The 24,553-nt window shown below is 41.8% G+C and overlaps 1 protein-coding gene across 2 annotated transcripts in view; it reads left to right on the top strand.

The window, feature by feature from the left end:
• The window catches only part of GPT2 (glutamic--pyruvic transaminase 2), a 35,217-nt gene extending 27,819 nt beyond the window's left edge, over positions 1–7,398 (top strand). For both annotated transcript variants that reach the window (XM_082607425.1, XM_082607426.1), the window contains exons 9-12: positions 378–552; positions 2,079–2,234; positions 3,270–3,382; positions 4,940–7,398. In XM_082607425.1, coding sequence (XP_082463551.1) covers positions 378–552; positions 2,079–2,234; positions 3,270–3,382; positions 4,940–5,030 — 535 coding nt within the window. In that variant the 3' untranslated portion in view covers positions 5,031–7,398. The remainder of the gene's footprint in view (positions 1–377; positions 553–2,078; positions 2,235–3,269; positions 3,383–4,939) is intronic.
• The last annotated feature ends 17,155 nt before the right edge of the window (positions 7,399–24,553 follow it).

The following is a 24,553-nucleotide window of genomic DNA, read 5'->3' as shown; positions in this document are numbered from 1 at the left end:
TGGAAGTGTGTCTCTGTGATAACAGCCCGAAGGCAGGGGGAGTCCAGGACTGGCTCTGCCCTATGAGGTCATTCAGAGATGGGCTGGTGGGCTGGCTCTGTCTTCTCAACATGTGGCACTGAGGCTGCTGCTCTGGCGTGTGCATTTCTCAGGAAGTGGGGAAAGGGAGAGAGGAAGGAGAGAGCATGCTTTTAAGGAAGTGATGTGGAATTTACACATATCACTCCCATTCACTTTCCACTGGCAAGAAACTCGGCCACACCTGGAAACTCAGTGTTGGGCATGGTGATGTTTACAGAAGATTCTGGCCGGCTGGATGCACGTAGTAGAGGTCTCTCTGTAACTGGTGGGTCCTCTCTCCGTCTTCAACTTTTTAGGTGTGGCTACAGAGGAGGCTACATGGAGGTGATCAATCTGCACCCTGAGATCAAGGGCCAGCTGGTAAAGCTGCTCTCAGTGCGTCTGTGCCCGCCAGTGTCTGGGCAGGCTGCCATGGACATCGTTGTGAACCCCCCGGTGCCAGGAGAGGAATCCTTCGAGCAGTTCAGCAGGGTGAGTCCGCTCGTCCCATGGCCTGTGTGCATCACTGCTGCAGCCAGTGTTCACCATGTATTGTCTCAATGGCCAGCCTCTGTCTAGATGGCCTCCCGGGGGTGCTCGTGGTTCCACGTGGCACCTGACTCACCCCAATGAGGTTAAGTCTCAGGATGCAGCTGGGCTGTACTTGAAGTGGGAGGACTGTTGCATGTGTGTGTGGGGGGGATGCACCCCTTCCTCTTTCTCGCCTGTGAGCACCACAGATGGGCAGGCGCCCAGAGAGAATGGCCTTGTGTCCTGAGAACACCCTGGGTGGGACTGGGAGGGGAATGATTCTGTTACTAAACTAAAAGGGGGAAATGGATGAGCATGGCATTGATTCTAGGCCACGGGCCTGCCTGTGGCTTAAGACACAGCTGCAGGCTGTCCTTGCAGCTTGAAGTGATGCAGTCAAACCTTTTTAACTGCAAGTGACAAAAACCCAACTGTAAGTAGTTTAAACAAAAATGGAATTTATTGGTCATATAACCAAGAGGTCAGTTCCCAGCTGTTCTAGATTCACAACCTTTTTCAAAAATTGTGGTAAGATACACAGAACATGCAATTTACCATTTTGATCATTTTTAACTGAACAGTTTAATGCATAAAGTACACTCAAATTGTTGTGCAACCATTACCACCATCCATCTCCAGAAACTTTTCATCGTCCCAAACTGAAGCTCTGTACCCATTCAACAACAACTCCTCATTTCCCCCTCCCTCCCAGCCCCATGTAACCTCTATTCTACTCTCTGTGAATATGACTACTCTAGGTACCTCATATACAGCATTTGTCTTCTTGTGACTTTATTTCAATTAGCATGATGTCTTCAGGCTTTATCCCTGTTGTGGCGTGTGTCGGACTGTGCCTCCTGTTTAAGGCTGAGTGACATTGCACTGTGTGTACATGCTACGTTTTGCGGATCCGTTCATCCGCAGGCCACAGCTCTTCACCCACACATTCCAGTAGTACTTGCGGAAGTGCTGGGCTGCTTGCTCCAGCTTTGGAGACATGTCCAGCTCTGAGCCTGTCACTCATGTGCTTTGCCTGGATCACGTGCCCCAAACACACCACATGGATTGGGGGAAGGGTGACTCCCCAAAATGAAGTTGGTGGGGCTGTCTCCTAGAAGCATGTTCTAGGGTGTCCCATCCAGGCCCAAGTTCATTCAGACCAATGGGCAGGGACTGGTTTTTCTCATTTTCAGGAATGACATCCTGGTACAAGAGTAGAACCCATGACACAGGCTACCTAGGACCTACTTGTGGCCCGTGTGCTTCTGCCCCAGGGCACATGGCAGCCTCATGAGCTGAGCGTCTGTGGAAGAAGTTCCTGCAGAGGGACATGTGTTTTGCCCACCTCCCCCATTTGCTGTGCTTATGGATACGCAAGCTCACCATCACCAATCTGCCCCGACGCCCCAGTTTGAAGGGATAGTTTCCAGGGTCTGGAGCCATGATGTCCAGAGATGCTAACTCCTGTGCTTTCTCTGTCTCATCAGGAGAAAGAGTCCGTCTTGGGTAATCTGGCCAGAAAAGCTAAGCTGACAGAAGACCTGTTTAACCAAGTCCCAGGAATTCACTGCAACCCCTTGCAGGGGGCCATGTACGCCTTTCCTCGAATCTTCATCCCTGCCAAAGCCATGGAGGCAGCTCAGGTCAGGGGTGCCAGGTCAGGGCTGGCTCTCTCACTGGGTTCACATGGGACTGCTTCTTGCCATGGGGAGCTAAAGTGTTGGCCCTAGAGGCTCTGAACTTTGTGTATCCGTTGGTCAGATGGTACTTAGTGTGTAAAGATGACAGGCTCTCAGAGACCCAGCCCTGCAGCATGCTGCATTGATGCGGCAGGTGTGAGGCCGGCCCCAGGTGAGCGGTGCGCTGAAGGGAGGTGCCCACATGTGATGTGATGCATTTAAAACTGAACAGATGCTGGGGAAGCATCAAGAGCAATCTCTTCCACCTGGCCACAGTACCCTAGAGCAGCGCTTCTCAAACTTGAGTGTGTACATGGATCACCTGGGGTCCTGTTAAAAATGCCGATACTGGTTCAAGAAATCTTTGGAGGGGCCCAAGATTCTGCGTTTCTAGTAAGTTTTCAGGTGGTGCCACAGACCCTGGTTTGAGGATCAAGGGCCAGAGCTGTATCTCTGAAAGTGTCCTCACACCCCCTTACCTCCTCAATACCTTGTTAAACATTCAAAATCTGGCCCCACCCCTCGGCCGATTGAATCAGAATTTCTGGTGTTGGAGCTTGAGAACCTATTTAACAGGTGGCCTGGTTGTGCAAACCGAAGTGTGAGAAGCACCAACAGTAGGGCCCCTGAGAGGCTTGTTCCTTAAGGCCCCCTGGGCAGAGACCTCAGGGCCCTGGCTTGGTGTATAAGAGGACACGGCCAATGCTTGTGGAGCTGCTCCGTGGGGGTGGTGTACACAGGCAACAGGCTGGCACTCCCCACTGGAGAGCAGAAGCCCCGCAGCCGATGACTGTCCCAGAGTTGCCTTTGGGTTCTTTGTTCCCGGCCCCAGCTGCCTACAGCACCCAGCATCCTGCCTTGGTTCTCGCAGGAAGGGAAGGCAGAAGGGCCCTGCCATGGGAAAGAACCTGCCATCTCAAGTGTATTTGGCTTTGAGGTTGTAATGTTTGTACAGTGCGAAACCAGGAATGAATCCTACGTTCTGACCCACTCCCGCAGGCCCATAAGATGGCCCCCGACATGTTCTACTGCATGAAGCTCCTGGAGGAGACAGGCATCTGTGTCGTGCCCGGCAGCGGCTTTGGGCAGAGGGAAGGCACCTACCACTTCAGGTACCACTTCCTCTGCATCAGCGGGCTGGTCCTAGGTTTGTTTTGGGAAACTTGGGCTTCTTTTTTTTTTTTTTTTTTTCTATGGCTGTGTTGGGCCTTCGTTTCTGTGCGAGGGCTTTCTCTAGTTGTGGCAAGTGGGGGCCACTCCTCATCGTGGTGCGCGGGCCTCTCACCATCGCGGCCTCTCTTGTTGCGGAGCACAGGCTCCAGACGCGCAGGCTCAGCAATTGTGGCTCACGGGGCCAACTGCTCCGTGGCATGTGGGATCTTCCCAGACCAGGGCTCGAACCCGTGTGTCCGGCATTGGCAGGCGGACTCTCAACCACTGCGCCACCAGGGAAGCCCCGAAACTTGGGCTTCTTAACATCAAGGCACCTATGGAGACTGGGATGTATGGAGCCCCTGTCCCCCCATCCCACTCCCATTCTGTCCTGCTGCAGAGATAGCTGAGACCCTGCGCCAGGGACTAAGGAAGACTGTGGGCGACGCCAGGGTCATCTCCTTGACTGCTCTGTCTCCCCTCCACTGCCCCCATCTGTCACATGCCATCTGCAGTGTTCCTGTGCTGTGTTTTCTTTTCCTTCCCCTGTCCCTTTTCAACTCCGTGATGGTATCATACAGCATCCAGAAGCTCAATAGCTTGTCCACTGCACCAAAAGCCTGCTGAGATGTTGCCTCTGAGACATGGTGGAATTGCTGTGCCTCCTTTCACAGGCATGTGACTCTGCTGGGCAAGCCGGAGCAGCTCAGCCAGGTCTTCCACTGAGGCCAGCTCTGTTCCAAACAGCACCCTCTCCATGCACGGCACTCTCAGATGTTTCCTGCAGCAGATGCTAAAAAAACAAATGTCATGGGCTTAGCACCTGAGACTAAGTCTTGAGGCAGTGAAGGTTGTGGGTAGGGCCCCCCCCTAGGCGGACAGACATGTGTGGGTGGTGTGGATGGCCTTTCCACCCTTGTTGGGTTCACCTTGGCAATTCACGGCTCATTCAAGAAGTGGTTACTTCTCGAGGGCTGCCCTTAAGGCTGGGAAGCAGGCTGACAGTATTGGAGGGAGGAGTTAGTTACCATGGCAATGTGGGAATTCCTGTGGAGGAAAGTTACGACTGGAGGTTCTCACTGTGAGACTGATGGTGGAGATGGAAAAGGCCTGTCTAGCAGGAGTGGAGTCTCACTCTGTAGCCATAGGAAATACCAAGAGTCATGTGCTCGAGAAAGTTCTATGCACCTGTCAGAGTGTTGGGCAGACCTTTTGTGATTATGGGTGGATGTGTTAGTGAGCTGAGATGCTGCCACCAGTTTATTGCTTTTGTTCATATATACGAGTTGGGTAAAAAAATATGTGAATGGTGGGAGAAAGTGGTTCAACAAGTGCCAGGTGCTGTCCAGGGCCTGGAGCCATCGCAGTGGACAAGACAGGCCTGTCCCTCCCCATGCAACTTTCCCAGACCTCCTGGTCTCTGCAGCTGCAGGTGGAGGAGTGACCTGCCAGGTTCACTTCTCTCCCCTTTTTCAGAGCCACCCGTCTCCGACTGACGCTGTTCTCTTTCCTGACAGAATGACCATTCTTCCTCCAGTGGAGAAGCTAAAGACGGTTCTACAGAAGGTGAAGGACTTTCACATAAAGTTCCTGGAGAAGTACGCGTGAGGACTCCTCAGCCCCAGAGGGAGACCTGGCCCTCAGCCTTCCTCCTGATGCCCACCCAGCCCAGACTGGATTCGCCCCCCCAGCGACTCCGCCTCAGGCCTTACGAAGGCCACTGGTCGCTTTCATCGTCATTTTGCCCCAGGAGACTTCTTTCTTTGTGCCTTGATGTTGGGAGCACCTCTCTTCTGAGCAAATGTGAATTGGGGTTGTCTCAGAAGCCCTGTTTTCTGATGCAACCAAAGTAGAGGGGACTTGCTCAGCGTATGTGATGGTGTTCTCTGAATCTGTTGTTGTTGCTTTTGGAAAAGTCTTTTGGGGTTGAAACAACCAGGGTGTGTTGGGTGAGCTGTTTCAGATCTGGAGAAACAAGGTGTCGGGAAATGTATAACTTAACCATGATGAGGGATGGAAATCCCAAACTCACCACCATGATCTGTGAAATAAAACCCTTAGCGGAGTGAAAACCTAGTCCTTCAAACAGGAGAGCCTAGAGTCCACTGGAGGCTCAGAGAGGGCCCGCCCTTCTGACCTGGAGGCAGGCAGCCTGCTCTCAGACAAGAATGGTAAGGGCAGCAGTGCATGGGGCTGGACCGCATGCCAGACTAGGTGGTGGCGGGCACTGGGGGCTATGGCCAAGGTCAGAGGGTCCTGTAGGGGAGGAGTGGCCGTGAGCCAGGCTCCGATTTGAACCGGGCCTCCACGTGGGAGCACATAGCAGGTAGTGAGGACTCTGCACACACGAGGGCTTTGGGTGAAGGGTTCTCTTGGGCACGCTTAGGCTGGGACGCCTGTCCAGGGGTCTCCCTGGACTCCAGGGGCACAGGGTTCAGCCCAGCAATATCCCAGTCACGTAGAGGGTTTCTACCTGGTTGTGTGTGGATCCATCCCACTGTTACCCAACAAACAAGCAGTCTCACCCAAGGGCTTGAGTGAGCCTTTAGGTGATAGTAGGGCAAAGAAACACTGAAAATGTCCTAGTGAGGGAGGGGTATCCTTAAGGACATGAAGACAGTTAAACCACACCCCCTTCCCATAGTGTTTGTTGAGTTGTTTCAAGCGGACTTTGGTCCATTTCCTAGCTCTTAATCGGTCAAAGTGCCTGGTAACATGGCTGCTGTGTACATGTGATCCGATTCAAAGTTTATAGAAGTATTTTACCTTATATGCAAAGTGTTTTGCCTCCACATCTGCTTCTGGCTCCCCTCCCAGACTCTGCAGACTGTCCTGTAGCATCAGTCATCTCTCTGGGTGGGTGGGAGTTGGGGGATCATCCACCAAGTGCGCAGTTTCCCTGGTATGAGCAAACCTGGGTGCAGGGCCCAACCTGTGCTCCCAGAAAGTGGGCACTACGGGTGGCATCAGGCTTACGCCCTCTTCTCCTACTGTGGGCCTTCCCTAGTGGGCGGTTAGGGAAGCCAAGGCCAGCTCAAGAGTCTGGGGATCCAGCAAGTCCCAAAGTGGAATTGAAGGGACTGGAGAGAAATCTGGAAGGGCTAAAGGAGTGAGCTTTGAAAGCAGCCTCCTGTGCTATAATTCCCATGCCGGGTCCATGCAGGGGATGCAATAGGAAACTTCAAACTGTCCTTACCCACTAGCATTACAGTCCCTATGAAGAAAGTAGCCACAATCTCAAGTAACAAAGGGAATGTTTTGGGACTTTTTCTTCCTTAAAAATTTGAGAAAATTGCACTTGTGCTTGTTGATGGTATAAAAGCCAGGATGTGTCCCAGAGTTGTGAGATTTCGGTGGAAAGGTTAAATAGTAGAAGCTAGTATATTTTTTATATTTTTGTAACAATTGCTTTTTTCATGGGGGGTGGGGTAGGGTTAGTATTTGTAGTTTTAACAAGTCCAGTAGTTTTTTTATAAATATCTTCAGATTATAAATAACCCCTAAAAACTTTGCAATGTTTACATGATTTTTTAAAAATGATGTCATATACACTTGGTTTGATTTTAAAATAAATGAGTAAAAGCTTAATAAGATCAGCTGGTTTAGGAGGTTAACTTCATTCAGGTAGGAACGCTGATCATGATAGATTTGATTTTCTGCAGATTCTGATGTTTTGTTTGGGCACCACCAGAGTAAGTCGTTTGTCGTTTGAGGTCGCACTTTAAATCCACACCTGTGAAGTTTTCTGCTGTTTATCTAGATCTGCCTGTGGGGATGCTGGGCTATACCTTGTTGGTCCATCACCTTGCACCTTGAGGCCGGACTGGTTGTCCCCATGTTTGTGGATTTGCAGGAAGAGCTGACAGGCCTGCCTGTCCCTGTTTTCCATTCTGGATTCTTGTAGGCATCTCCTGACAAAGGTACTTCATGATAAGCTCTGGTGGAAATTTCTGAACAATAAAATATATGTCCAAAATGGTGACTGTGTTTAACTTGCTTTATAGTTTAAATCTAAATATCAAGTGGACATCACTAATTGTATATCTTCACTCTTATGTTCATTCTTATGTTCCTAAATCACAGCTTTTCAGTTTCCATTTCTTCTTAGGTGTGAACTCCAAGGACCCTGGGCTGCTTTTTATTGCTCGAGGTGGGAAAACTTCACCGATTCTTTAGAATGTTGTTCAAATGAAAACAGACCTTGATTTTCTAGTGGGAGTGAAACAGGAACTAGCAGCTTCTTCACAGGGGGCAGGGGAGGGCAGGCAGGCAGGGAGAGCCAGAGAATCAGTCCTGAGGCCAGTGGGGAAAGGGGAGCTGCCTATACGAGGGATTTCATTCATTTTCCTAGCCTTTCCCAGATCCATGTCCATGTTAAAGTGTGGTTCTGGGATTCAGAACTTTATTTTTCACTTAAAACAGAAACGTCTGTCTTTATTAAAGAAAATTTGGAAAATATATTTTTTAAAAAATAGGATTCTTTCAGAAGAAAGACATGGAAACCTACTCACAGTAGCTTTAGCAGAAGAGAATTTATTTTGTCATGTAAGAGGAATTTATTGAAATCCTGGAGGGACCCTGACTTTAGTTTTGATGTGCACTGTTAAGGGCAAAGCCTGCCTGTCTGTCCAGTTCTGCATCGAAAAATCCCACGGAAGGGCTCTGCCTTGGTCCACATGCCCTTCTCTGAACAGTCACTGTGGCCCTTGAGAATAGAGTCCTTTGGCTGGCCCTGTGCATGAGCGGTGGTAGAGAAGGGTCTAGAATCGCCAGACCCATCAGGACCATTGGAGGAGAAGCTGCTCCCCATAGAAAGGCGGGGCTGGAGGTGGTGCCACACCCACAAACCTCATTTAACCACAGGTGGCTCTTTAGAGAGGGGCTGGGGAAGGAGGTGGTGTGTTCAAGGCAGGTTGAAAGTCATTACTGATTGATAACCAAGGGGACTGGAGGTGCTCCGCACACACACACTGTACACACACACACACACACACCCAGGGACATGTGCATCTCTTTGTCTGGGGAGCAAACGGTGTAGTTTATTCTACAAAGAGTTTATTAAATAGACAACGATGGGGAAATACAGTAATTATTCTAGACTATTTTTGGTATAGTGTTTGCTGTAAACACACCTAGAAAGCTTTCAAATGTTTGATTTGAAAGCAGAAGCCACAGACTTCTAGGGAATGGGGAATCAGAAGCTAATAAGATATGGTCACTGTCCTCAAAAAGCCTACAGATGGAATGGCCACCAGATGGTTCAGTGCTCAAATCCACCCAATAGTGCTGGGCTTAAAAGAAGTATGTGGGTGACGCATAGGAGGGAGGGGCTGATGCTGTTCTCTACCTAGTTGGGGGTGCCTCTACCTACCTCTACTCAATGCCTTCTGAGGTCTTCCAGATATCTTGCTTTTGACCTTCATCCTGCCACCAAGCCAGGAGACCCCTCAAGAAAAAGAAAGATGAAACTTACTGCCAGGCACCCACCCAACTCTCTTCCTTCAGAGGACACGTCAGTTAGAGTTTCCTATTTCATTCTCCCACTTGAAAAAATAAGAGGCACCCACATACCTATGGTCAATCAATCTATGACATAGGGGCAAGAATGTATAATGGAGAAAAGACAGTCACTTCAATAAGTGCTGCAGGGAAAGCTGGACATCTACATGTAAAACAGTGAGATGAGAACATTTCTTCCCTCATGCCATCTACAAAAATAAACCCCAAATGGATTAAAGACCTAAATGGAAGACCCAAAACCATAGAACTCCTAGAAGAGAATGTAGGCAATACATTCTTTGACATAAATCGTAGCAATATTTCTTCAGATCTATCTCTCAAGGCCAAAGATATAAAAGCAAAAATAAACAAATTGGCCTTAATTAAACTTCAAAGTTTTTGCACAGCAAAGGAAACCATTTGCAAAATGAAAAGACGACCTACTGACTGGGAGAAAATATTTGCAAATGACCTGACTGACAAGGGGTTAATATCCAAAGTCAGCTCATACAGTTCAAGGTTAAAAAAAAAAAAAAAGCCAGTCAGAAAATGGGCAGAAAACCTGAATAGACATTTTTCCAAAGAAGACGTAACAGATGACTAACAGGCACATGAAAAGATGCTTGATGTCGCTAATTATTAAAGAAAGAAAAAAAAAAGAAAAAAAAATCACCTCACACTGGTCAGAATGGCTATCATCAAAAAGTCTACAAATAACAAATGCTGGAGAGGGTGCAGGGGAAAGGGAGCCCTGCTACACTGTTGGTGGGAATGTAAATTGATACAGCCACTATGGAGACAGTATGGAGGTTCCTCAAAAAACTAAAAATAGAACTACCGTATGATCCAACAATCCCACTCCTGGATATATATCTGGAGAAAATGAGAACACTAATTCAAAAAGATACATGCATCCCAATGTTCATTGCAGCACTATTTACAATAGCCAAGACATGGAAACAATCCAAGTGCCCATCATCAGAAGATTGGCTTAAGAAGATGTATATATATGTACATACACACAATGGAATACAGCCATAAAAAAGAATGAAATAATGCCATTTGCAGCAATGTGGATGGACCTAGAGAATATCATACTAAGTGAAGTAAGTCAGAGAAAGACAAATTGTGTATTACATCAGTTATACGTGAAATCTAAAAAATGAATGTGTATAGCAAAACAGTATCATATAGAAAACAAACTACTGGTTACTAGTGGGGAGAGGGAAAGGGGAAAGGACATGATAGGAGTATGGGATTTAAAGATACAAACTACTATATATAAAATAGATAAGCAACAGGGATATATTGTACAGCAGAGGGAACTATAGCCATTATTTTGCAATAACTTTTAATGGAGTATAATCTATTAAAATACTGAACGACTATGCTGTACTCTTGAAACTAATATAATATTGTAAATCAACTACAATTTTAAAAAAATCTGTCACTAAAAAAATTAGAAGGTATAGAGTCGTCCCTTGGTATCCATGGGGGATTGGTCCCAGGATCTCCCAGGATACCAAAACCTGAGGATGCTCAAATCCCTTATATAAAATGGTACAGTATTTGCATATAACTTATGCATATTCTCCCATATACTTTAAATATCTCTACATTACTTATAATACCTAATACAATGTAAATGCTACATGAATAGTTGTAAATGCAATGTATATAGTGGCTGGTGTGTGGCTAATTCAACTTTTGCTTTTTGGAATTTTCTGAAAAAAATATTTTTTGATTTGAGGTTGGTTCCATTCACAGATATGAAGGGTTGACTCTCATGTTTTTTTGTGTTTTTTTTAAATCTCCTCCTCAGTTTCGTCTGCTTTGCTCTGAATGCATAACCTTGAAGTCCTTTTGAAGATATTAAATTTCAAAACTGTAAATACATCGAGAATGCTAGTGATGCTTAGGTCAGAGCACAAAAGTGTATATTAAATCACAGTGTAAAACAAAAAGTATTCTGATTATCAAAGTAAAGATGTTCATGTGGAAAAACTAGAAAATAAAAGTCAAGGAAGAAATTTTTAAATTCCCTGTAATTCTCTATCCAGAATTAATCAAGCCTACATTCCTTTTTTGGGGGCACGCCACATGGTGTGCGGGATCCTAGTTCCCCAACCTTGACCAGGGATGGAACACAGGCCCTTGGCAGTGAAAGCGTGGAGTGCTAACCACTAGACCACCAAGGAATTCCCCTAACATTCCTTACTGTCCTTTTCCTGAGAGTATTTTTATATGGTTGAGATGTATGTGTGTGTTAAATCCTAATTTTTCCCCCTTCAACATTAGAACATGCTAATAAAAGTGCCTGATGAGCAGTTTGGTTGGCTACTTCATCAATGCTATGGATAAATAGTCATTTGGCTAACTGCACACTTAAGCATTTAGATTATATACAGTTCCTGGTTTTTAAAAATAATGCCATTTAATCCATCCATACATAGAGAGGGTATTCCCCTCCCTCACTCTTGTGTTTTAAGGCTTGTTGTGGAACATGCTCAGGAGTGGGTGTTTTCCATGAACCTCCAGGTACTTCACCCCTGAGGCAGAGCCAGAGCCAGAACTGGGCAAATCCTTGTGCACACCTTGGCTCTAGCACTGACCAGCTAAGAGATCACTGAGCCTCAGTGTTGTCATTTGCAAAATGGGGCTAATCATACCTATTCATGGGGTAATAGAACAACTGTGAGCACTGAATGGGAAAATGTATGTGCGTTGGGGGGAATTAGCATATCTCATGCAAGTAGCTTCATTTGTTGACCACTTTCTGTGATAATCTGATTAATCTTTAGGTCAGTGCTAATATGATACATGTTCAATAAATGTTTAAATTGAAGGGAAAAATACACCCTTGGAATGCTAGATACAATATGAAAATGACACGTAGAGGAAGTGAGGACTCTTTCCCAACACTTTTGAACATACTCTGCTAGACAAAGTACACAGGTTATTTTTGTTATTTTTTCTGTCAGTGGTAACTTTTTTTTGTCACACAGTTTCTGAAATAAAAATGCATTGGATCCAGTTACGCTAGACTCCTTATGAGGTAGGTCCAATAAAAAAAAACACTTTTACAACTCTAGTGAAACTGGACATTTGTTTTTGGTGCAGGTCTATCTTGACCTGCTGGCACCAGTTAGGAACCGGTATTTGGGGTTGGTATTTATATGGTGTTGTGTCCTCTCCCAAGAGGAACTTTGTGGACCTTTTTCCCTTTATGGTTAAAGTAAGCTGTTATTTGCCATTTCTGCCTTAAAACTTTAAAACAAAATGCTCCTAGTCGTTTGAGTCAGCATCATGATACATTTTGAGTGACAAAGCCCCACTCCAGGAGTTAGAGTGTATATGTTAGGATTCTTTTGGTTGTACATGACAGAAAACCAAATCTGAGAAGTCAAGAAGAACTGCATAAGTCAAACCTACATTCCCCAGGCTCCCTTGCAGCTATATGTGGCCATAAATTTAATGGGACATCATAAATAGTGTCATGTGGCAACTTCTGGGAACTTTCCTTAGGAGAAACCTGCCCTGTGTCCCTTTTCTTCCTTGTCCTGTCCTCTAACTGCTTGGAATGCCTGGGTGACAACTGAGCCATGACAAGTGTTTCTTGTGCAGAAACACTGTGTAAGATTTTGCTATTATTTTTGTTGTTGTTATTACTCCACCCTAATCCTAATGACATAATCTTTTGTGCTTTCAGAATCATTTGCCTGGAATTTAGCTTGATCATCTCATCTTTGTTACCTACGAGGGCAGCCTAATAAGTGTTGGCAACAGTCATAGAAATGCTAACAACTCCTGTCATGCATCTAGCACTGGCTGAGTAGCTGTGTGTCAAGCACAGTGCTTGGTGATGGGAAACCAGCAGTGAGCGAGACGTGGTCTCACGGTTTATAAGGTTGATGATGCTTATGCTGATAAGAGTGGGAGAAGTAACAGTGATACACTGTTGATAGGAGTGTGAGTCTGTACCATTTTCTTGGGAGAGCATTTTGGCATGGTCAACATTAAATATACACATGCCTACTTTAAAACTGCAGTAACTGGGACTTCACTGGTGGCGCAGTGGATAAGACTCCACACTCCCAGTGCAGGGGACCCGGGTTTGATCCCTGGCCAAGGAACTAGATCCCACATGTATGCCGCAACTAAGAGTTCCCATGCCACAACTAAGGAGCCCACGTGCCACAAATAAGGAGCCAGTGAGTCTCACCTAAGGAGCCTGCCCACCACAACTGAGACCTGGTACAACTAAATAAATAAATAAATATTTTTAAAGAAAAAAAAAATTACAGTACTCAAGACAGTATGGTATTACTTTAAGGAGAGACAAAAATAAAGAACAGAATAGAGTCCAGAAATAGAACCACATACATTTATCACTTCGGCGTAAAAGAGACCCCACACACACGTACCTACATATGTATCTTTGACACATCTGTACTGACAAAATAATTTTTGACAAGCATGCTAAAGGAATCCAGCAGGAAAGGAAAGTCTCTTCAACAAATGATGCTGCAACACCTGGGTATCCATATGGGGAAACAAATGAACTTCAACTCCTACCTCACACATATGCAAAATTTGGGGTGGATCATAGACCTAAATTTAAGAGCTAAAATGATAAATCTTCTAGAGGAAAAACATAAGAGAAAAATCTTTGTGACTTATGATGTAAATATTTCTTAGGACAAAAAGGTACAAATCCTAAAACAAAAAAAATATTGATAAATTGAACCACATCAAAATTAAGAGCTTCTGCCTTCTAAAAGGACATGATTAGGAAATTAAAAGACAAGCCACATGTTGGGAGAAAACATTTTCAGAAATAAATCTCATAAAAGTCTTGTAACGAGTATATACAGAACTTCCAAAGTCAATAAGACAAACAACCCAATTAAAAAACAGAGGTGGGATGAATTGGGAGATTGGGATTGACATATATGCACTATTATGTATAAAATAGATAACTAATGAGAACCTATTGTATAGCACAGGGAACTCTGGTGCTCTGTGGTGACATAAATGGGAAGGAAATTCAAAAATGAGGGGATATATGTATACGTATGACGGATTCACTGTGCTGTGCAGCAGAAACTGACACAGCAGTGTAAAGCAACTATACACCAATAAAAAAAAATTTTTGTTTTTAAACGGGAAAGACTTGAACAGACACTTCACAAAAGGAGAAATACAAATGGCCAATGAGCACATGGGACGATGGCCAACATCATCAGTGACTGAAAGGAATGCGAATTAAAAGCACTGAGATGTCACTAGAGTGACTAAACTGAAGAAGATTGACAATACCAAATGCTGAAGGCATGGAACAACCAAAATCTCGGGGGTGATGCAATCACTTTGGAAGACTGGTGACTTCTTACAAAGTCAAACATACATCTACTTAGTGAACCAGTAATTCCACTTCTAGCTAGGTGTTTCCCTAAGAAAAATAAAAACACACGTCCACAGAGGCCTTGTCTGTGAAGGCTCTGTTTGGGAACCCCTCCCTGCACTGTGGCCTGGAATCTCTCATGAGGCAGAAAGCTGGGGCCATCCTAGGGCTCCCTTCATTTGGTCCCCATCTCTCAGGAAACACTGTCTTGTGTTGCCTGTTGTCCATTGTCTGAAAAATATTGTTTCCTGTGTCTTTTCCACTCAGTTTTTAGTTTTTTAAGGTAGTTGGGTAAATCCAGTGCCCGTTACTCCATCATACCCTGGAGCAAAATTTTCCGGTTCCATGTCTTCACAGGACTGTGTGCTACACTGTTATATACATCTGTCAAAAATTATAGAACTGTCCACTTAGGATTTGTGTATTTCACTGTAAGTAAGTTATAACTCAACAGACTTTACTGGGGTTGGGAAGGGAATACATGTATCCCTTGATCCAGGAATTTCACCTCTAAGAATTTATCCTAGAACGTTTTCCCACTTGTGAAAGATGTGTTTGTATATATATATATATATATATATGAAATAAAATTTATATTTTAAGGCAGAACAAGAAAAAATTAAAGATAAAATTCTCTCTCTGTGTTTGTTTGGGCCGCCTTCCCACCTCCCTAATGTGCAGTGTGCATCTACATTACATTCACCAGAGCTCCTCAAAGGTGGGAGTGCCTGCTCAACCATAAAGATCTATTTTTTTTTCTTTCTTCGGACGCTAGCAGTGTAAATTTTTAAAAGAATAATGTTCTTTCCCAGCTCTGTAGGGGTCCTGATGACTTGCTTCTCACTTTGTACGTGCTTACCTGGACTATGTAACCTTGGTGAACTTTATGTAAAGTATCAGTATGTCATTCTCATGTACGATCTTTTGTCTCAAAAATGTATATGACTGTGCCTTCAACTTCTAATAGGCATTCTCAGAGCTTTCTGAGAATCTGCTTCCCGAGTTATAATTCTCAGTTTGGCTTGAATAAAATGCCCTTTGTTTCTTCTTAACTTGACAGTTAATTGAATTTTCGTTGACAGTATTCAAGGATGTTCTTGGCAGCATTGTTGGCCATAGCAAAAGAGGGGGAAAACCTACATATACATTAATGAGGGATTGGTGTATCCCTCCGAACGAATACCATGCAACTGTTAATCCAGATTAGTACATCTATATCTATTGACATGAAAAGTCATCCAAGATCTACTATTAAATTGAAGTTGCAATTGCAATTGCCATACGTAGTGCAGTGGTGGACATCTCAGTATTGTCTGATCAGACTCACCCTCTCCTGGGAATGTTCTCCCTCCACGTCAGGGGCTGCCTCACTCTAAGGTGAGTCTGCACCCCCTGGACTGCGGATGGATCAGTAAGTCCATTCCCAGAATTGTCTAACTTGAAATATAGTCTAATTCTCGAAAGGCTAAATTATTTTTAAAAAATGAAACTCAAGCCCCAGAGAAAAACATGGATCTTGTCTCATGGAGGAAAGCGGTCTTCAATGAGACAACAGAACTGATATTCAGAGAAGATCAGAGATGAGAGTCCACGGCCCAAAGGCCTTCATGGGTTTTGCCTTGAATTTCTTCAGTTGTTTTCAAAGTTCCCAGCCACATCCCTGCCGTTCCTGTGGCTTGGTTATCTGATTTATTGGATCCTAAGTGCCAATAAATTCTCCTTTTGGCCATGTTAGCCAGAGTTAAGTTCCTGTTGCTGCAGACAAAGTGTATGTTAGTATATGCATAAGGAAAATTGGGGGGAAAAAAAGTTATATATATATATATATATATATACACACACATATATATGTATATATATGTATATATGTGTATCTGGTCTATAGATAGATGCCCAAACTGCTCAGCTTGATTTTTTTTTTTTTTTTTTTTTGGCGGTACGCGGGCCTCTCACTACTGTGGCCTCTCATGTTGAGGAGCACAGGCTCCAGACGCGCAGGCTCAGCGGCCATGGCTCACGGGCCCAGCCGCTCTGCGGCATGTGGGATCCTCCCGGACCAGGGCACAAACCCGTGTCCCCTGCATCGGCAGATGGACTCTCAACCACTGCACCACCAGGGAAGCCCTCAGCTTGATTTTTAATATAGGGAACTGGGAGGAGGAAATGGTGTGACCACAGCTATCCACAGCTGTTGCTGGGTTTATCAGAGCAGTAAGTGAGGCTGGGGCTAGTTTCGTTTAAAGGTAGAAATGTGGATTTTGAGCGGGGAGTGTGGGTCTCCTGGGTAATCGTGAGATAGCTCTGTTCCTGACTAGTATTTGATTACGGAAATCAGTCTCTCTCACTTGCTCTGTCTCTGTCTCTTTCAGTCTCTGTGTCTCTGTCTGTCTCTTAAAGACAAAGGATTTTCCCTCATAATGTTGTTCTGCCCTAAAATACTTAAGCTGACAAATCCTTAAGAAGAATTCTTAAGAATCATTAAGCTGCTAAAAAGTTGCAAGCCCTTACTTGTCTTTAGAGCTTTGCTGGATTCATCAGATTTAGTATTTAATCGCTTAATGTAATCTGTGTTCCTGGAAAAAAATATGTAAATCAAAGAATTTTAAATTTCTTTTTGAATTTTATTTTATTTTATTTTTTTATACAGCAAGTTCTTATTAGTTATCTATTTTATACATATTAGTGTTATATATGTCAATCCCAATCTCCCAATTCATACCACCACCACCACCACCACCGCCCCCCCACCGCCCCGCTTTCCCTCCCTTGGTGTTCATACATTTATTCTCTACATCTTTGTCTCTATTTCTGCCTGGTAGACAGAATGGTTCACCTGTACCATTTTTCTAGATTCCACATATATGCGTTAATATACAATATTTGTTTTTCTCCTTCTGACTTACTTCACTCTGTATGACAGTCTCTAGGTCCATCCACATCTCTACAAATGACCCAGTTTCATTCCTTTTATGGCTGAGTAATCCATTGTATATATGTACCACAACTTCTTTATCCATACATCTGTCAATGGGCATTTAGGTTGCTTCCATGACCAGGCAATTGTAAATAGTGCTGCAACGAACATTAGGGTGTATGTCTTTTTGAATTATGGTTTTCTCAGGGTATATGCCCAGTAGTGGGATTGCTGGGTCATATGGTAGTTCTATTTTTAGTTTTTTAAGGAACCTCCATACTGTTCTCCATAGTGGCTGTATCAATTTACATTCCCACCAACAGTGCAAGAGGGTTCCCTTTTCTCCACACCCTCTCCAACGTTTGTTGTTTGTAGGTTTTCTGATGATGCCCATTCTAACCAGTGTGAGGTGATACCTTATTGTAGTTTTGATTTGCATTTCTCTAATAATTAGTGATGTTAAGCAGGTTTTCATGCGCCTCTTGGTCATCTGTATGTCTTCTTTGGAGAAATGTCTATTTAGGTCTTCTGCCCATATTTTGATTGGGTTGTTTGCTTTTTAATATTGAGCTGCATGAGCTGTTTATGTATTTTGGAGATTAATCCTTTGTCCATTGATTCATTTGCAAATATTTTCTCCTATTCTGAGGGTTGTCTTTTTGTCTTGTTTATAGTTTCCTTTGCTGTGCAAAAGCTTTTAAGTTTCATTAGGTCCCATTTGTTTATTTTTGGTTTTATTTCCATTACTCTAAGAGGTGGGTCAAAAAAGATCTTGCTGTGATTTATGTCAAAGAGTGTACTTCCTATGTTCCTCTAAGAGTTTTATAGTGTCTGGTCTCACATTTAGGTCTTTAATCCATTTTGAGTTTATTTTTGTGTATGGTGATGGGGAGTGTTCTAATTTCATTCTTTTACATGTAGCTTTCCAGTTTTCCCAGAATCACTTATTGAAGAGAATGTCTTTTCTCCATTACATATCCTTGACTCCTTTGTCATAGACTAGCTGACCATAGGTGCATGGGTTTATCTCTGGGCTTTCTATCCTGTTCCATTGATCTACATTTCTGTTTTTGTGCCAGTACCATATTGACTTGATTACTGTAGCTTTGTAGTATAGTCTGAAGTCAGGGAGTCCGATTCCTCTAGCTCCGTTTTTTCCCCTCAAGATTGCTTTGGCTATTCAGGGTCGTTTTTGTCTCCATACAAATTTTAAGATTTTTTGTTCTAGTTCTGTAAAAAATGCCATTGGTAAGTTGATAGGGATTGCATTGAATCTGTAGATTGCTTTGGGTAGTACAGTCATTTTCACAATATTGATTCTTCCAATCCAAGAACATGGTACATCTCTCCATCTGTTTGTGTCATCTTTGATATCTTTCATCAGTGTCTTATAGTTTTCTGAGTACAGTGCTTTTACCTCCTTAGGTAGGTTTATTCCTAGGTATTTTATTCTTTTTGTTGCAATGGTGAATGGAATTGTTTCCTTAATTTCTCTTTCTGATCTTTCATTGTTAGTGTATAGGAATGCAAGAGATTTCTGCGCATTAATTTTGTATCCTGCAACTTTACCAAATTCATTAAATTAGCTCTTGTAGTTTTCTGGTGGCATCTTTAGGATTTTCTATGTACAGTATCATGTCATCTGCAAAAAGCAACAGTTTTACTTCTTTTTCAATTTGTATTCCTTTTATTTCTTTTTCTTCTCTGATTGCTGTGGCTAGGACTTCCAAAACTATGTTGAATAATAGTGGTGAGAGTGGACATCCTTGTCTTGTTCCTGATCTTAGAGGAAATTCTTTCAGTTTTTCACCCTTGATAATGATGTTTGCTGTGGGTTTGTCGTATATGGCCTTTATTATGTTGAGGTAGTCTCCCTCTATGCCCACTTTCTGGAAAGTTTTCATCATACATGGGTGTTGAATTTTGTCAAAAGCTTTTTCTATATCTACTGAGATGATCATATGGTTTTTATTCTTCAATTTGTTAATATGGTGTATCATGTTGATTGATTTGCATATATTGAAGAATCCTTGAATCCTTGGGATAAGTTCCACTTGATCATGGTGTATGAGCCTTTTAATGTGTTGTTGGAATCTGTTTGCTAGTATTTTGTTGAGAATTTTTGCATCTATATTCATCAGTGGTATTGGTCTGTAATTTTCTTTTTTTGTAACATCTTTGTCAGGTTTTGGTATCGGGGTGATGGTGGCCTTGTAGGATGAGTTTGGGAGTGTTCCTTCCTCTGCAATTTTTTGGAAGAGTTTGAGAAGGATGGGTGTTAGCTCTTCTGTAAATGTTTGATAGAATTCACCTGTGAAGCCATCAGGGCCTGGACTTTTGTTTGTTGGAAGATTTTTAATCACAGTTTCAATTTTATTACTTGTGATTGGTCTGTTCATATTTTCTATTTCTTTCTGGTTCAGTCTTGGAAGGTTATACCTAAGAATTTGTCCATTTCTTCCAGGTTGCCCATTTTACTGGCATAGAGTTGCTTGTAGTAGTCTCTTATGATGCTGTGTATTTCTGCAGTGTCTGTTGTAACTTCTCCTTTTAATGATTTGAGTCCTCTCCCTCCTTTTCTTGATGAGTCTGGTTAAAGGTTTTGTTTATCTTCTCAAAGAAGCACCTTTTAGTTTTATAGTTTCCTTTGTTTCTATTTCATTTATTTCTGCTCTTATTTTCTTTTTATGAAATTATTTATTTATTTATTTTTGGCTGCATTGGGTCTTCATTACTGCTCACGGGCTTTCTCTAGTTGCAGCAATCAGTGGCTACTCTTTGTTGTAGTGTGCAGGCTTCTCATTGTGGTGGCTTCTCTTGTTTCAGAGTACGGGCTCTAAGCATGTGGGCTTCAGTAGTTGTGGTGTACGGGCTTCAGTAGTTGTGGCTCATGGGCTTAGTTGCTCTGTGGCATGTGGGATCTTCCCGGACCAGCACTTGAACCCATGTCCCCTGCACTGACAGGCGGATTCTTAACCACTGTGCCACCAGGGAAGCCCTCTGCTCTGACTGTTATGATTTCTTTCCTTCTACTAACTTTGGGTTTTGTTTGTTCTTCTTTCTCTAGTTCCCTTAGGTGTAAGGTTAGATTGTTTATTTGAGGTTTTTCTTGTTTCTTGAGGAAGGATTGTATTGCTATAAACTTCCCTCTTATCTTTTGCTGCATCCCATAGGTTTTGGATCATTGTGTTTTCATTGTCATTTTTCTCTAGGTATTTTTTGATTTCCTCTTTGATTTCTTCAGTGATCTCTTGGTTATTTAGTAATGTATTGTTTAGCCTCCATGTGTTTGTGTTTTTTACATTTTTTTTCCCTATAATTGATTTCTAATCTCACAGCGTTGTGGTCGGAAACGATGCTTGATATGATTTCAATTTTCCTAAATTTACCAAGGCTTGATTTGTGACCCAAGATGTGATCTATCCTTGGAAATGTTCCGTGTGCACTTGAGAAGAAAGTGTAATCTGCCGTTTTCGGAAGGAATGTCCTATAAATATCAATTAAACCTATCTGGTCTACTGTGTCATTTAAGGCTTGTGTTTCCTTGTTAATTTTCTGTCTGAATGATCTGTCTATTGCTGTAAGTGTGGTATTAAAGTCCTCCACTATTGTTGTGTTATGGTCGATTTCTTCTTTTATAGCTGTTAGCATTTGCTTTATGTATTAAGGTGTTCCTATGTTGGGTGCATATATATTTACAATTGCTATATCTTCTTCTTGGATTGATCCCTTGATCATTATGTAGTGTCCTTTCTTGTCTCTTGTAACATTCTTTATTTTAAAGTCTATTTTATCTCATATGAGTATTGCTACTCCAGCTGTCTTTTGATTTCCATTTGCATGGAATATCTTTTCCCATCCCCTCACTTTCAGTCTGTATATGTCCCTAGGTCTGAAGTGGGTCTCTTGTAGACAGCATATATATGGGTCTTGTTTTTGTATCCATTCAGCGAGCCTGTGTCTTTTCCTTGGAGTATTTAATCCATTCACATTTAAGGTAATTATCATTATGTGTGTTCCTATTACTATTTTCTTAATTGTTTTGGGTTTTGTTTTCTTTTTAATATTTCAGTATAGTTTAATTTTCTTTTCTCCTTTTATGAGTGACAGAATATCTGCCCAATGTCTGTGGTATAAGTTACAAAAATATTTTTTCCAGTTTGTCATATGCCTGACTTTACATATGTAGTGTTATTACTATACAAAAGTTTTACACCTTTACATAGTCATAATGATCAGTCTTACAGTGTATTACTTAAAATTTTTTTTATTCAAACAGAAAGTCACAAAAATTATAATCATCCTCATCAGTTCACTCAGTCCCATGTAATTAAATTTTTTTCATCTTGATCTTTTGTTAGCACTTTTATGAATTCATCAGTTTTCCATTAGAGTTCTGAAAATGCTTATTCATTCAGTTCAGCAGTATAGTCAGTTACCAGAAACCTGTGCTTGTCAGAGTCTTTTCCATGAGTTCCTTGAAGATGAAACCCTTTTATAGGAACATTTTTGCAAAAGCATCAGAGTATACCCAAACTGTCTGTAAATGACAAAAGACTTAAAAATGACCACAGTTAATGATTTGATGAAAGTTCATAATAATGTAATTGACAAGGAAATTTAGTTATTTCTGAGATATACATTTTAAAATAATAACTAGAATTATGACTTATAACATTATATCGGAACATATAAGATTTTTAGGAATTTCATGTAATGTCTGAAACATTTATATTAACATATTTCTATACAAATAGCCCAAAGAAAATTTAGTATTAGTTGGTTTTTCTGTTTTCTTTTTTAATTTTTTAATTTAATTTTATTTATTTTTTTATACAGCAGGTTCTTATTAGTCATCAATTTTATACCCATTAGTGTATACATGTCAATCCCAATCGCCAATTCATCACACCACCATCCCCACCCCACTGTGGCTTTCTCCCCTTGGTGTCCATACATTTGTTCTCTACATCTGTGTCTCAACTTCTGCCCAACAAACCAGTTCATCAGTACAATTTTTCTAGGTTCCACATACATGCGTTAAAATACAATATTTCTTTTTCTCTTTCTGACTTACTTCACTCTGTATGACAGTCCCTAGATCCATCCACGTCTCAACAAATGACCCAATTTCATTCCTTTTTATGGCTGAGTAATATTCCATTGTATATATGTACCACAACTTCTTTATCCGTTCATCTGTTGATGTGCATTTAGGTTGCTTCCATGACCTGGCTATTGTAAATAGTGCTGCAATGAACATTGGGGTGCATGCGTCTTTTTGAATTATGGTTTTCTCTGGGTATATGCCCAGTAGGAGATTGCTGGGTCATATGGTAATTCTATTTTTGGTTTTTTAAGGAACCTCCATACTGTTCTCCATAGTGGCTGTATCAATTTACATTCCCACCAACAGTGCAAGAGGGTTCCCTTTTCTCCACACCCTCTCTAGCATTTGTTGTTTGTAGATTTTTCTGATGATGCCCATTCTAACTGGTGTGAGGTTGTTTTTGTAGGTCCTTTTCTTCTCTTGTGTTTCCCACTTAGAGACATTCCTTTAGCATTTGTTGTAGAGCTCATTTGGTGATGCTGAATTCTCTTAGATTTGCTTGTCTGTAAAGCTTTTGATTTCTCCATCAAATCTGAATGAGATCCTTGCTTGGTATAGTAATCTTGGTTGCAGGTTCTTCCTTTTCATCACTTTAAATATATTGTGCCACTGCCTTCTGACTTGATTTTCTGCTGAGAAATCAGCTGTTAACCTTATGGGAGTTCCCTTGTATGTTATTTGTCATTTTTCCCTTGTTGCTTTTAATAATTTTTTTTTGCTTTTAATTTTTGTCAGTTTGATTACTATGTGTCTTGGCATGTTTCTCCTTGGGTTTATCCTGCCTGGGACTCTCTCGCTTCCTGGACTTGGGTGGCTCTTTCCTTTCCCATGTTAGGGAAGTTTTCGACTATAATCTCTTCAAGTATTTTCTCAGGTCCTTTCTCCCTCTCTTCTCCTTCTGGGACCTCTATAATGCTAATGTTGGTGCATTTAGTGTTGTCCTAGAGGTCTCTTAGGCTGTTTTCCTTTCTTTTCATTCTTTTTTCTTTATTTTGTTCCATGGCAGTGAATTCCACCGTTCTATCTTCCAGATCACTTAACCATTCTTCTGTCTCAGTTATTCTGCTATTGATTCCTTCTACTGTATTTTTCATTTCAGTTATTGCATTGTTCATCTCTGTTTGTTTGTTCTTTAATTCTTCTAGGTGTTTGTTCTTTAATTCTTCTAGGTCTTTGTTAAACATTTCTTGCATCTTCTCGATCTTTGCCTCCATTCTTTTTCTGAGGTCTTGGATCATCTTCACTCTCACTATTCTGAATTCTTTTTCTGGAAGGTTGCCTATCTCTACTTCATTTAATTGTTTTTCTAGGGTTTTATCTTGTTCCTTCATCTGGTTCATTCCTCTGCCTTTTCATTTTGTCTGTCTTTCTGTGAATGTGGTTTACATTCCATAGGCTGCAGGATTGTAGTTCTTCTTGCTTCTGCTCAAAGGATTTTTAATTGTTTAAATTGTGGCTTTTTAATAATGGCTGTTATGTTTATTTGTAAAAAATTAGAAAACAGAGATGATAAGAAAAAATAAGAGAAAATCACTCATGGAAATGCAAATATAATCTGAGTAGTGCAGAAACTGAAGGGTTTATTGTTAATATGTTAGGTATGATAATGGCATCGTAAACACATAAGAAATGTCCTTTTTAAAGATGCATGTTGAAGTATGTAGGGATAACACTCAGTGATGTCTGATATTTGCTTTAAAATACTTCAGGAGAGAGAGGTCTGTTTTTAAAAATAGGTGTGAAATGTTACTATTCAACGAAGTAGTGTAAGTTTTAAGATTAAACGGATTTCTTTATTGGAAAAAAAAATAGGTGAAGCAAGTGTGGCCAAATATTGATGATAATTAATGAATAGGGGCAATGGATTATAGAGGTTCATTTTATTATTTGACTTTTGTGTATATTTTCATAATAAAAACATTTTAAAAGACATGTAACCTTCAAATGCAGAGAAAAATCATTATTTTCAACTTCACGTACATCCCATCAGAACAGTTATGCAGGTATATATTTTAAAAACACCAACATATTGAATGCATTTTCTAGTATATAACTGACATCATGCCATAAAACATTCTTTACAACATTGTTTTTTAATAACTACATACTATGCATTGAATGGATGTAACAAAGTTTAATGGGGGGATGTTCAGGTAATTTTCAATTCCTTACAATCATAATCTTTCAATAAACATTCTTGTATT

This window comes from Mesoplodon mirus (genome assembly GCF_964341445.2).
Source record: "Mesoplodon mirus genome assembly, chromosome: 19".
NCBI classification, from domain to species: Eukaryota; Metazoa; Chordata; class Mammalia; order Artiodactyla; family Ziphiidae; genus Mesoplodon; species Mesoplodon mirus.
This window is presented reverse-complemented; position numbering and strand designations above follow the sequence as displayed.